The following is a 12446-nucleotide window of genomic DNA, read 5'->3' on the forward strand; positions in this document are numbered from 1 at the left end:
GACTGCAGCCATGAAATTAAAAGACACTTACTCCTTGGAAAGAAAGTTATGACCAACCTAGACAGCATATTAAAAAGCAGAGACATTACTTTCCCAACAAAGGTCCGTCTAGTCAAGGGTATGGTTTTTCCAGTGGTCATGTGTGGATGTGAGAGTTGTACTATGAAGAAAGCTGAGCGCAGAAGAATTGATACTTTTAAACTGTGGTGTTGGAGAAGACTCTTGAGAGTCCCTTGGACTGCAAGGAGATCCAACTAGTACATCCTAAAGGAGATCAGTCCTGGGTGTTCATTGGAAGGACTGATGCTGAGGCGGGAACTCCAATACTTTGGCCACCTCATGCGAAGAGTTGACTCATTGGAAAAGACCCTGATGCTGGGAGGGATTGAGGGCAGGAGGAGAAGGGGACGACAGAGGATGAGATGGTTGGATGGCATCACTGACTTGATGCACAAAAGTTTGGGAGAACTCCGGGAGTTGGTGATGGACAGGGAGGCCTGGCATGCTGTGATTCATGGGGTCGCAAAGAGTCGGACACAACTGAGTGACTGAACTGAACTGAAGTGAACTGATGCCCTTCATGGGCTTCCCTGGTGGCCAGTCGGTAAGGAATCTGCCTGCAATGCAGGAGACCCAGGTTTGACCCCTGGATCAGGAAGATCCCTTGGAGAAGGGAATGGCAACCCACTCTAGTATTCTTGCCTGGAGAATTCCATGGACAAAGGAGCCTGGTGGGTTACAGTCCATGAGGTTGCAAACAGTTGGACACAACTGAGTGACTAACACACGTACACATGACCTTTATGTGTCCTAGCTTTGGCCAGTTAAACAAATCCCACTAACCATAAAGGCCTTCCTAAGAAAGCCAGGGATCTTCCTGCTTAAGCTTTGTTATGATCTTTTTACCTAGCCCAAGGCTTCAAGTCAGGCACAACACAACTCTAGCTAGTAAGTTGAAGCTGACACAATGCCTTTTAGGGCTGAGGCAGTGTCAGGGTACACATGTCAAAATTACAATTCCAGAGGTTACATGTAGTACCTCTGGAGACAGAGTTTACATTGTTAGGGCACCCCAAGCAGAACATATATCAGCTAGGTAGTACCGGTTGACAGCCTCCAAGATGGCCTCCAACCATGGTACCTCCTACTCTGGGATTCTCAGTTCAGTCCAATAATTCAGTTCAGTTTTTGGTTTCAAAGGGGCTTCCCAAGGCAGTCATTTCCAAACAGATTTGCTTGGACACTATATCAGTTTATCCACCTCATGTGTGTGGACAGCATCTGGAAGTGTTCTGCATCGAAAGTGCAGGAGCTGGAGCCATTCTCTGCTGCTTCATAGTCGGCACTGTCAGGTGTGATTGAGGGCTCAGCAGTCCAGCTGAATTATATGTGTTCACAGCAGCTTGGTAGGCAGCATGGGGAGTTTTCCTTCAAGAAGAGAGGGAAGCTTCCAGGAACAGTTCTGAAAAACAAAAACCATTAATGTACTCCCCACTCTCTGTGCCTCTCCAGAATGTGTTTTCTTCATTGTCAAAAAATCAAGTGTATCCCATTTAGCAACTATAACTTTTTATTTTTTAGTTATCCCCTACTCCAGCCCAGAGCTCTTGTTTGGAAAGGCTGTGTGCAAGAGACAAAAGCAGTTTCACAGAAAAGATTTTTGATGTAATTTAACCACAAAGTCATATCATGTTAAGGAGTTGGTCATGAAGATATTCTGAATTTTCAAAGGTTTTCAAAATGATTTATAGAGATCAATCTATTTCTGGGGATAGTTGTATTTAACAGTCAAATTGCCTTAATAAGATGTGTCTACTAGGAAAAAGGTGAGGGAAATAAAGTTCACACTATTAGTTCATTGATGCAGATTGCAACCAAACTAGAAATCTGAATACAGCAAATCAATAGCAGTGCAACATATCACATTAGGGTCCAGAGTCTGATCTGTCTGGAGTGGGTGGAGGGGTCATAGTCACTGTAATGTGCCTTCCCCCAACTTGGCAGCTTTCCACAGTACTCACAAGTTAGAAATGCAACCAGTCTCTGTATGTATCTATCAGAAATATAGAGAGAGTCAGCGCCTCAATTGCAAATAGCCCTATCAGAAAATAAGCCCTTTCCTGTGGGCATCTGTAAGTGGCCCAGATTGTCCAGCCAGCATCCATGTTTGCACTGTTTGCTGCTGCTGCTGCTAAGTCGCTTCAGTCGTGTCCGACTCTGTGCGACCCCATAGACGGCAGCCCACCAGGCTCCCCCGTCCCCAGGATTCTCCAGGCAAGAACACTAGAGTGGGTTGCCATTGCACTGTTTAGGGCTCCACAAATGGGTTTCCTAAACCTACACAATCACAGAATCTATGTTCCCTTTATTTATTAAAAAAAATTTATTTGACTGTGCCGGGTCTTAGTTGTAGCACGGGGAATCTTCGATCTTTGTCGTGGCTTGCCGGGTCTTTAGTTGCAGTATGTGAACTCTTAGTTGCGACATGTGGGATCTAGTTCCCTGACCAGGGATCGAACCAGGGCTCCCTGCATTGGGAGCTCAGAGTCTTAGCCACTGGACCACCAGGGAAATTTCTGTGTTCCCTTTATTGAGCCTATGGCTGCTTTCAATTTGGCACAGCTCATGCTCTAACTGAAATGGCCCTTAGAAGATAGTATCAGATTTTCACTTAGAGTCAGACCTAGGTGATTTGGATCTGTGAATTCATAATTCCAAGAAAGCCAGTGGTAAGGGACAGTGGAAATACTCCCCAAATCCAAGTTCCCAGATAACAGCCAAAGGCCAGCCTTGCAAGCAGGGCTTTCTAAGGATTTGCTGCATTAGCTCTTTTCTGCACAGGGTTCTTCCAGCTGATAAGTATATCTATCCCAATTATACACTCAGGGACCTGGGAAATAATCACATGGTAATGATAATCACATGGTCTGTGGATGCTTTGGCTCCACTTTGAGGTGGATTTGGGCCTACATTTCATTCATCTCTTGATCTCTATAAGCCTTCATTATAGCTGAAGGACCATTGTAGTGTTTTAGGTCACCTCTTTCAGAGACTGCTCAGGAACTATATTTCACCTCCTTTGAGAATTCTGAACAGTCCACTTGCCCAAGTGCAGTTACCTAGGCAAATAGCTGCAGGTCTCTGTAGGAAAGGATAGAAGTAACACTTGAGCTTCCCTGGTAGCTCATCAGTAAAGAATCAGCCTGCCAATGCAGGAGACCCAGCTTCAATCTCTGGGTCAGGAAGATGCTCTGGAGAAGGAAATGGCAACTCATCCCAGTATGCCTGGGAAATCCCATGGACAGAGGAGCCTGGTGGTCTTCAGTTCACTGGGGTTGCCAAAGAGTCAGACACGACTTAGCAACCAAACAACAACAGAAGGAACACTTAGAGTCTTTAGTTGTAGTGGCATTGCCCTTCTTTAAGGAGTGTTATCTTCTCCTTCTAACAGGCTCTGATATTGACCTGATATATCTAAAAACAGGGTGAGGAACTACAGTGTTCCATTGTAATAGCTGTACATGCATGCCTGCTAAGTCGATTCAGTCGTGTCTGACTCTTTGTGATCCCATGGACCGCAGCCCGTCAGGCTCCTCTGTCCATGAGATTCTCCAGGCAAGAATACTGGAGTGGGTTGCCGTGCTCTCCTCCAGGGGATCTTGCTGATCCAGGGATCCAACTCTTGTCTCTTAAGTCTCCTGCATTGGCAGGCAGGTTCTTTACCACTAGTGCCACCTGGAAAGCTGCAGTAGCTGTACACCAACTCTCAAATATATTTATAAAACAAGACAAGCTACATTTTATTTTCTCGTCTTTCTTGCTCCCAGGAACACATTGATTTATTAGGCATAGCCACAATCCCTATGTGTAAAAACACCTTGATTGCCATGATGGTCTTGCTGATACCACAGTAGTTAAATCTGCTTTGCCACTAATAGTTATGTGGAGCTATTTGGCCTCTGTTATTCTGAAATCTCATTATCCTTACTCATGCCAGAGAGCTCAGTTCTTTGCTAGCATCAGTACCACAAACCCTTGTCTATAAGGGATAGCTACCCACTGAGCTTCACAAAGATGTCAATATTTTTCTCATTAGAAGCCTCACTCCTGGGCCATCTTAGAGAACATAATTTTGGGGTTCTCAGGTTTTATACAGTCCTATAAATCTATCAATCTATCCTAACATTCTCACCTCTTTGAGCCTTCTTATATTCTCTTCCATACTATGTCCGAGGATATTTCATATCTACTACATTTATTAGCTATTCATTCTGTCTAATCTTCAAAGAACCATTGATCTTTCTGGCCAAAGTATTAGGATCTGGTTCAAGTATCCTTGCCAGAAGCTTAAATCCCAAGTCATGGACAAGTTCTCCATGTCATTTAATTCTGTCATATCCAGCTTTGTATTATGTGCCCTAGTCAAATACTCTCAAAATCCACTCTCTCATGTTTCCCTGGATCCTCTTGTACATTTGGTCAGGTCTTGAAATTGCTTCTGTGAAAGTGATCTCCTCTAGAATGAAAGTGTGCTTTTCCATAGGTCATAGCCTAAGGAATGTGGATTAGAAGGAGAGATGTTGACTTTTTCACACTACTAAGACAGGGATCCATATGGCATTTTGGATTCCCACTGTAATGCAAAGGGAAACTTTCACAATGTCTGCTGTCCGTGATGTCCTGCAAATGGAGGAGGGTGGTGTCCTCAAATTCCTTGCAGCGGGAACCCACTTAGGTGGCACCAACCTTGACTTCCAAATGGAACAGTACACCTACAGAAGGAACAGTTACGGCGTCTACATCATAAATCTGAAGAGAACTTGGGAGAAGCTTCTGTTGGCAGCTTGTGCCATTGTTGCCTTGGAAAACCCAGCTGATGTCAGTGTCACATCCTCCAGGAATACTAGCCACTGAGCTGTGCTGAAGTTTGTTGCTGCCACTGGAGCTATTCCTATTACAGCCCACTTCAGTCCTGGAACTTTCACTAACCAGATCCAGGCAGCCTTCTGGGAGCCAAGATTTCTGTTAGTTACTGATCCCAGGGCTGACCACCAGCCTCTCACAGATGCCTCCTACATTAACCTACCTACCATTGCTCTGTGTAACACAGACTCTCCTCTGTGTTATGCGGACATTGCCATCCTGCAAGAGGAGAATGGGGCGGCAGAGGATGAAATGGTTGGATGGCATCATTGACTCAATGGACATGAGTTTGAGCGAACTCTGGAAGATATGGAGGGAAAGGGAAGCCTGGTGTGCTGTCCTCCATGGTATTGCAAAGAGTTGGGCATGACTGAATGAACAACAACAACAAGGGAGCTTGCTCAGTGGGCCTGATGTGGTGGTGGTTGCAGACCTGGGAAGTTCTGTGCATGTGTGGCATCATCCCCTGGGAACACCCATGGGAGGTCATGCCTGATCTCTGTTTCTACAGAGGTCCTGAAGAGTTTGAAAAGGAAGAATAGGTGGCAGCTGAGAAGGCTGCGATCAAGGAGGAATTTCAGAGTGAATGGACTGCTCGGTTCACTCACCAGTTCATTTGCTCACTGAGTTCACTGCTACTCAAACTGGGGGCTGAACTGGTCCAAAGGCATGCAGGAACTCAGTTCAGTGGTTCCCCACTGAAGACTGGAGTGCTCAGCCTGCCACTGCACACTGGTCTGTAGCTCCCACATGTCAAGCTGCTGAATGGGTAGAAGCAACCACTGAGTGGTCTTAAGTTGTTCTTCCACAAACTTTTTAAAAAGTAATTTTATTTATTCATTTATTAATTTTGGCTGTGCTTGGTCTTTGTTGCTGTGTGGGCTTTTCCTTTAGCTGCAGGGAGCAGGCACTAATCTCTAGTTGCAATGCTTGGGCTTCTCGTTGCAGTGGCTTCACTTGTGGAACACAGGCTCTAGGGCATTCGGGCTTCAGGAGTTGTGGTTCCAGGGCTCTAGAGCACAAGCTCAATAGTTGTGGCTCATGGGCTTAGTTGCTCCACAGCATGTGGGATATTCCCAGACCAGGGATGGAACCCGCGTCTCCTGCATTGGGCAGGTGTATTCTTTACCGTTGAGCCACTGGGGAAGCCCCCACAAACTCTTAAAATGGAAACAGGCTGACAGAAAATAAACAGTTTCTTTAAAAAAAAAAAAAAAAAGGACAGATGTTAAGAACGAGTGTCATTTTGTAAAGCACCTGCCTTGTAAATTTGTTGTATGGTTTCCAGGAAAGGGGATACTGCTTTCCTCTGGCAAGTAGTTTAAAAGTCTTATGTTGGCCGGAGGATTTAGAAGAGTCAAGGGCATTAAGATTTTAGGTTCATTTACCACCAAATATTGGTACAGTTGGAGAAAGGGCTATTTGATATCTTCTGGGTAGATCTATGCCTGGCATACAGTAAGCATATGTGTTTTTTTGAAGTAAAAAGCCACATAATTGACCTTCTTTTCAATTTCAGTACTAAAACTCACAACTGCAGTGTTGAACATTAGTGAGCATTCATTTGAGGCACATATATGTACATATTCTGTGTCCCATTCTGAGAGAGTTTCATAAACATGTCTCTCATCCAGTGTGACATTGTGATTTTTTAAAAATAATTTTCATTTATTTATTCTGTTTTTGGTTGCACTGGATCTTTGTTGCTACAATGGCTTTTCTCTAATTGTGGCACGCGGGGGCTACTTTTCCTTGCAGTACCCAGGCTGCTCACTGCAGTGGCTTTTCTTGTCCTGGAGCACGGTTCTAGGCACTCAGGCTTCAGTAGTTGCAGCACTTGGGCTCAGTAGTTGTGGTGCATGGGCTTAGTTGCTCCACCAGAACAGGGATATTCTGGGACCAGGGATCAAACCCGAGTAACTTACATTGGCAGGCAGATTCTTTACCATTGAACCACTGGGAAAGCTGGACATTGTGATTGATAATAGGAAATACATATTTGGTCTTTCTTCTTGGTTTCTGATACAGCCCCTTACACCCTTGAAATTTCCTAAGAGAGCAATAAAGGTGTCTTTTGTTATGTCAATGAGGTGTCTTTTTTTTGTTATTTAGTCACTGAGTTCTGTCCCTTGTCTGACTCTTTGCGACCCTATCGACTGCAGCACACCAACCTTCCCTGTCCTTCACCATCTCCAGGAGTTTGCTCATGTCCATTGAGTTGGTGATGCCATCTAACTGTCTCATTCTCTGTCACCCACTTCTCCTCCTACCTTCAGTCCTTCTCAGCATCAGGGTCTTTTCCAGTGAGTCAGCTCTTTGGATCAGGTGGCCAAATTACTGGAGCTTCAGCTTCAGCATCAGTCCTTCCGATGAATATTCAGAGTTCATTTCTTTTAGGATTGACTGGTTTGATTTCCTTGCTGTCCAAGGGACTCTCAAAAGTCTTTTCCAGCACCACAGTTCAAAGGCATCAGTTCTTCAGTGCTCAGCCTTTTTTACTGTCCAGCTCTCACATCCGTACATGACTACTGGAAAAACCATAGCTTTGACTAGACGGACATTTGTTGGCAAAGTAATGTCTCTGCTTTTTAATATGCTGTCTAGGTTTCTCATTGCTTTTCTTCCAAAGAGCAAGTGTCTTTTAATTTCATGGCTGCAGTCACCATCTGCAGTGATTTTGGAGCCCAAGAAAATAAAGTCTGTCACTGTTTCCATTGTTTCCCCATCTTTTTGCTATGAAATGATGGGACTGGATGCCATGATCTTGGTATTTTGAATGTTGAGTTTTAAGCCAGCTTTTTTCACTTTCCTCTTTCACCTTCATCAAGAGGCTCTTTAATTCCTCTTTGCTTTCTGCCATAAGGGTGGTGTCATATGCATGTCTGAGGTTAATATTTCTCCCGGCAATCTTGATTCCAGCTTGTGCTTCATCCAGCCTAGCATTTCGCATGATGTATTCTGCATATAAGTTATATAAGCAGGGTGACAAAATAGAGCCTGGATCACTCCTTTTCCAATTTGGAACCAGTCTGTTTTTCCACATCTGGTTCTAACTGTTGCTTCTTGACCTGCATACAGGTTTCGCAGGAGGCAGGTCAGGTGGTCTGATATTCCCATCTCTTTAAGAGTTTTCCAGAGTTTGTTGTGATCCACATAGTCAAAGGCTTTGGCATAGTCAATGAAGCAGATGTTTTTCTGGAATTCTCTAACTTTTTCTATGATCCAGTGGATGTTGGCAATTTTATCTCTGATACCTCTGCCTTTTCTAAATCCAACTTGTACATCTGGAAGTTCTTGTTCATATACTGTTGAAGTCTACCTTGAAGGATTTTGAGCATTACTTTGCTAGTGTGTGAAATGATTGCAGTTGTGCAGTAGTATGAATGTTCTTTGATATTGCCGTTCTTTGGGATTGAAATGAAAACTGACCTTTTCCAGTCCTGCTGAGTTTTCCAAGTTTGCTGGCATACTGAGTGCTGCAGTTTAACAGCATCATTTTTTTAGGATTTGAAATAGCTCAGCTGGAATTCTGTCAGCTCCACTAACTTCGTAGTGATGCTTTCTAAGGCCCACTTCACACTCCAGGATGTCTGGCTCTAGGTGAGTAATCATACCATTGTGGTTATCTGGATCATGAAGATCTTTTTTATATAGTTCTTCTGTGTATTCTTGCCACCTCTTCTTAATATCTTTTGCTTCTGTTAGGTCCATACCGTTTCTGTCCTTTATTGTACCCATCTTTGCATGAAATGTTCCCTTGGTATCTCTAATTTTCTTGACAAGATCTCTAGTCCTTCCCATTCTATTGTTTCCCTCTATTTCTTTGCATTATTCACTCAAAAAGGTTTTGTTATCTCTCCTTGCTATTCTCTGGCATTCTGCATTCAGATGGGAATATGTTTCCTTTTCTCCTTTGCCTTTCGTTTCTCATCTTTTCTCAGCTATTTGTAAGGTCTCCTCAAACAACCGTTTTGCCTTTTTGCATTTCTTTTTCTTGAGGATGGTTTTGATCACCACTTCCTGTACAATGTTATGAACCTCTGTCCATAGTTCTTCAGGCACTCTATCTATGAGATCTAATCCCTTGAATCTATTTGTCACTTCTACTGTATAATCATAAGGGATTTGACTAGGTCATACCTGAATGGCCTAGTAGTTTCCCTTGTCTGTACTGTGCTTAGTCACTCAGTCGTGTCTGACTTTGTGACCTCATGGATTGTAGCCTGCCAAGCTCCTCTGTCCATGGGGATTCTCCAGTCTAGAATACTGGAATCGTTTGCCATGCCCTCCTCCAGGGAATCTTCCCAACCTAAGGATCGAACCCAGGACTTCTGTATTGCAGGTGGATTCTTTACTGTCTGAGCCCCAGGGAAGCCCATGAATACTGGAGTGGGTAGCCTATTTCTTCTCCAGGGGATCTTCCTAACCCAGGAATTGAACCAGAGTCTCCTGCATTGCAGGCATATTTTTTACCAGCTGATCTACCAGGGAAGCCCAGTGGTTTTCCCTGTGTTCTTCAGTTTAAGTCTGAATTTTGCAATAAGGAGCTCATGATCTGAACCACAATCAGCACCCGGTCTTGTTTTTGCTGACTGTATATAGCTTCTCCATCTTCAGCTGCAAAGAATATAATAAATCTTATTTTGGTGTTGACCATCTGGTGATGTCCATGTGTAGAGTCATCTTATATGTTGGAAGAGGGTTTTTCCTATGAGCACTGTGTTCTTTTGGCAAAACTTTTAACCAGCACCTATGGATTGGGTACTGGTTGCCAGGTAAATCAACCATGTGATTAGAGGGTAAGAACTCTCAATCTGTGGAATCTAATGCTGTTATCAGGGGAGATAGTGTCAGAAACGACTTGATTTGTAGAATACCTAGCTGGTGTTGGAACATTGCTTGTTGGAGATGTGGAGAAAAACTCTGTCTTCCCACATTGAAATTGGGTGCTCAGAACACAAAACAGTTGGTGTCAATGAAGTGGGATTTGCTAGGTTAGCCCTGGCTCATGGAAACATGTGGTTTGGGAAGAGAAAGCATGAAGGGCAGAGGATGAAGACCCTTTGATTCCCAAGTCACTTGGTCACCCATGGTATGAGCGGCAGTTTGCTGTAGTCAGTCAGAAAAGTAAAAGTTACCAAAGGTATTTAGAGATGGATCCAAATCCTGAGAAGTGGAATCACTGGGTATATAAGGAAGTACATAATAACAAGAGGCATACTAGACATATAATTCCTTGGTTATTGTTATCTGTAATAGCTAAACTAAAAGATAATGCTGGGTTAGACCTTGATGCTGGTCCAAACTCAGATTTCAGCAAGTTTGAGCTTGGACCACTAGCCTCAAAGCTGCCCCCAAGGTAAAAAATTGTTCAGGGACAATAGAATGTCCTCTAAGACCTCTAGTTACCAAGAAGATAGTAAACATGTTCTTGTTTAGTCACCCAGTCATGTCCGACTCTTTGCAACTCCATGGACTGCAGCACACCAGGCTTCCCTGTCCCTCACCATCTCCAAAGTTTGCCCAAGTTCATGTCCTTTGCATTGGTCATGCCATTCAGCCATGTCATCCTCCTCTGCCCTCTTCTTCTGACCTCAGTCTTCCCCAGCATCAGGGACTTTTCCAATGAGTTGGCTGTTCGCATCAGATGACCAAAATACTGGAGCTTCAGTTTCAGCATCAGTCCTTCCAACGAGTATTCAGGGTTGATTTCCCTTAAGATTGACTGGTTTGATCTCCTTGCTATCTAAGGAACTTTCAGGAGGCTTCTCCAACACCACAGTTTGAAGCCATCAATTCTTTGGCATTCTGCCTTCATGGATCACTGCACTGTCCTGGCAAAGGGGCTTGCGAAACTCAATGAAGTTACGAGCCATGCCGTGTAGGGTTATAATGGAGATGGACGGGTTATAATGGAGAATTCTGACAAAACATGATTCACTGGAGGAGGGAATGGCAAACTACCCCAGTATACTTGCCATGATAACCTTGTGAACTGTATCAAAGAACAAAAAGATATGACACTGAAAGATGAGTCCCCCATTAAACATGGGGAAAAGGACTAAACCAAGAAGCTCCTGACACCAGGATTATAGTGTGAAGGAACTGTTTGATTCTGTAGACCATCAAGTTCCTGAAGAATCTTCACTGAAATAAATTGCGGAGTAACTAGTTTTGGGGCTGTGTCTTTGGTTTTGAGTGCTGCAAAATGGGAGAGCATGTTTGTATTGAAACAGGGCCCACATATCACTACGGAACAATCACAGATGATTATATGTGATCCAGACACAGGAGGTTATTCCTGGGGGAATAGCCAGCCTGATGGACTAGATAAAAGCCACTCTAACGTCTGTTTATCCTGAGATGGGGATGGTTTGTCTCCCCCTGTGAATGCCAAGTGGAAAACTTCACATGAGGCAGCTGATATGCTTCATATGCAAGCTGTGTGGGACTAGCCTTTTAATGAGTAGGATATACACCCACTGAATATGCCCATTACCCAGGTCATGGTAAATTCTGTGGTTAAAGGGACCCCTTCACATGGACATCCCCTATAATCCTATTTTTGTTCAGTCGGAAAGTGCATTACACATTCAGAGTTATTATGTCTTCATGGTGGTGGTGGTGGTGGTGGTTGTTCTGTCACCAAGTCATGTCTAACTCTTTGCCACCCCATGAACTGCAGCACGCCAGCCTCCCTGTCCCTCACCATCGCCTGGAGTTTGCCCACATTCTTGTCCATTGAATCGATGATGCCATCCAACCATCTCATCCTCTGTCACCTCTTCTCCTCCTGCCTTCAATCTTTCCCAGCCTCAGGGTCTTTGCCAATGAGTTGGCACTTGGCATCAGGTGGCCAAAGTATTGGAGCTTCAACATCTGTCCTTCCAATGAATATTCAGGGTTCATTTCCTAAATTGACTAGTTTAATCTCCTTGCTGTCTGGAAGGGACTCTCAAGAGGCTTCTCTAGCACCATAATTTGAAAACATCAATTCTTTGAGGCCCAGCCTTCTTTAGGGCCCAACAGTCCTGTTGTTGCAAAAAACCGTTCAGGAAACCTTATAAAATTTGCTGTTTCATCTTCCCCTCACTGGATCTTATAGATGCTAATAAAAAATTGTTAATTAATAAGAGAATGTAAGAGGCCAAGGGGGGCAGTCACATGACTCTTCCCAACAAGGTAGAACATTTTAAATAGTTACTAAGTAGTAAGGAAGGTTATGACCAACTTAGACAGCATATTGAAAAGCAGAGACATTATTTTGTCAACAAAGGTCCGTCTAGTCAAGGCTATGGTTTTTCCAGTGGTCATGTATGGATGTGAGAGTTGGACTATAAAGAAAGCTGAGCGCTGAAGAATTGATGCTTTTGAACTGTGGTGTTGGAGAAGACTCTTGAGAGTCCCTTGGACTGCAAGGAGATCCAACCAGTCCATCCAAAAGGAGATCAGTCCTGAATATTCATTGGAAGGACTGACGTTAAAGCTGAAACTCCAATACTTTGGCCACCTGATGCGAAGAG

The 12446-nt window shown here is 43.9% G+C and overlaps 1 protein-coding gene and 1 pseudogene across 1 annotated transcript in view; one reads left to right on the plus strand and one right to left on the minus strand.

Moving 5' to 3' along the window:
• Nucleotides 1–780: 780 nt before the first annotated feature.
• The window catches only part of LOC113895248 (protocadherin beta-4-like), a 149341-nt gene continuing 137675 nt past the window's right edge, over nucleotides 781–12446 (minus strand). The window contains exon 2 of the mRNA XM_027546212.1: nucleotides 781–1462. Coding sequence (XP_027402013.1) covers nucleotides 1431–1462 — 32 coding nt within the window. The 3' untranslated portion in view covers nucleotides 781–1430. The remainder of the gene's footprint in view (nucleotides 1463–12446) is intronic.
• LOC113895255 lies at nucleotides 4660–5719 on the plus strand (annotated as a pseudogene).

This window comes from Bos indicus x Bos taurus, chromosome 7, assembly GCF_003369695.1.
Source record: "Bos indicus x Bos taurus breed Angus x Brahman F1 hybrid chromosome 7, Bos_hybrid_MaternalHap_v2.0, whole genome shotgun sequence".
In the NCBI taxonomy this organism is placed as follows: domain Eukaryota; kingdom Metazoa; phylum Chordata; class Mammalia; order Artiodactyla; family Bovidae; genus Bos; species Bos indicus x Bos taurus.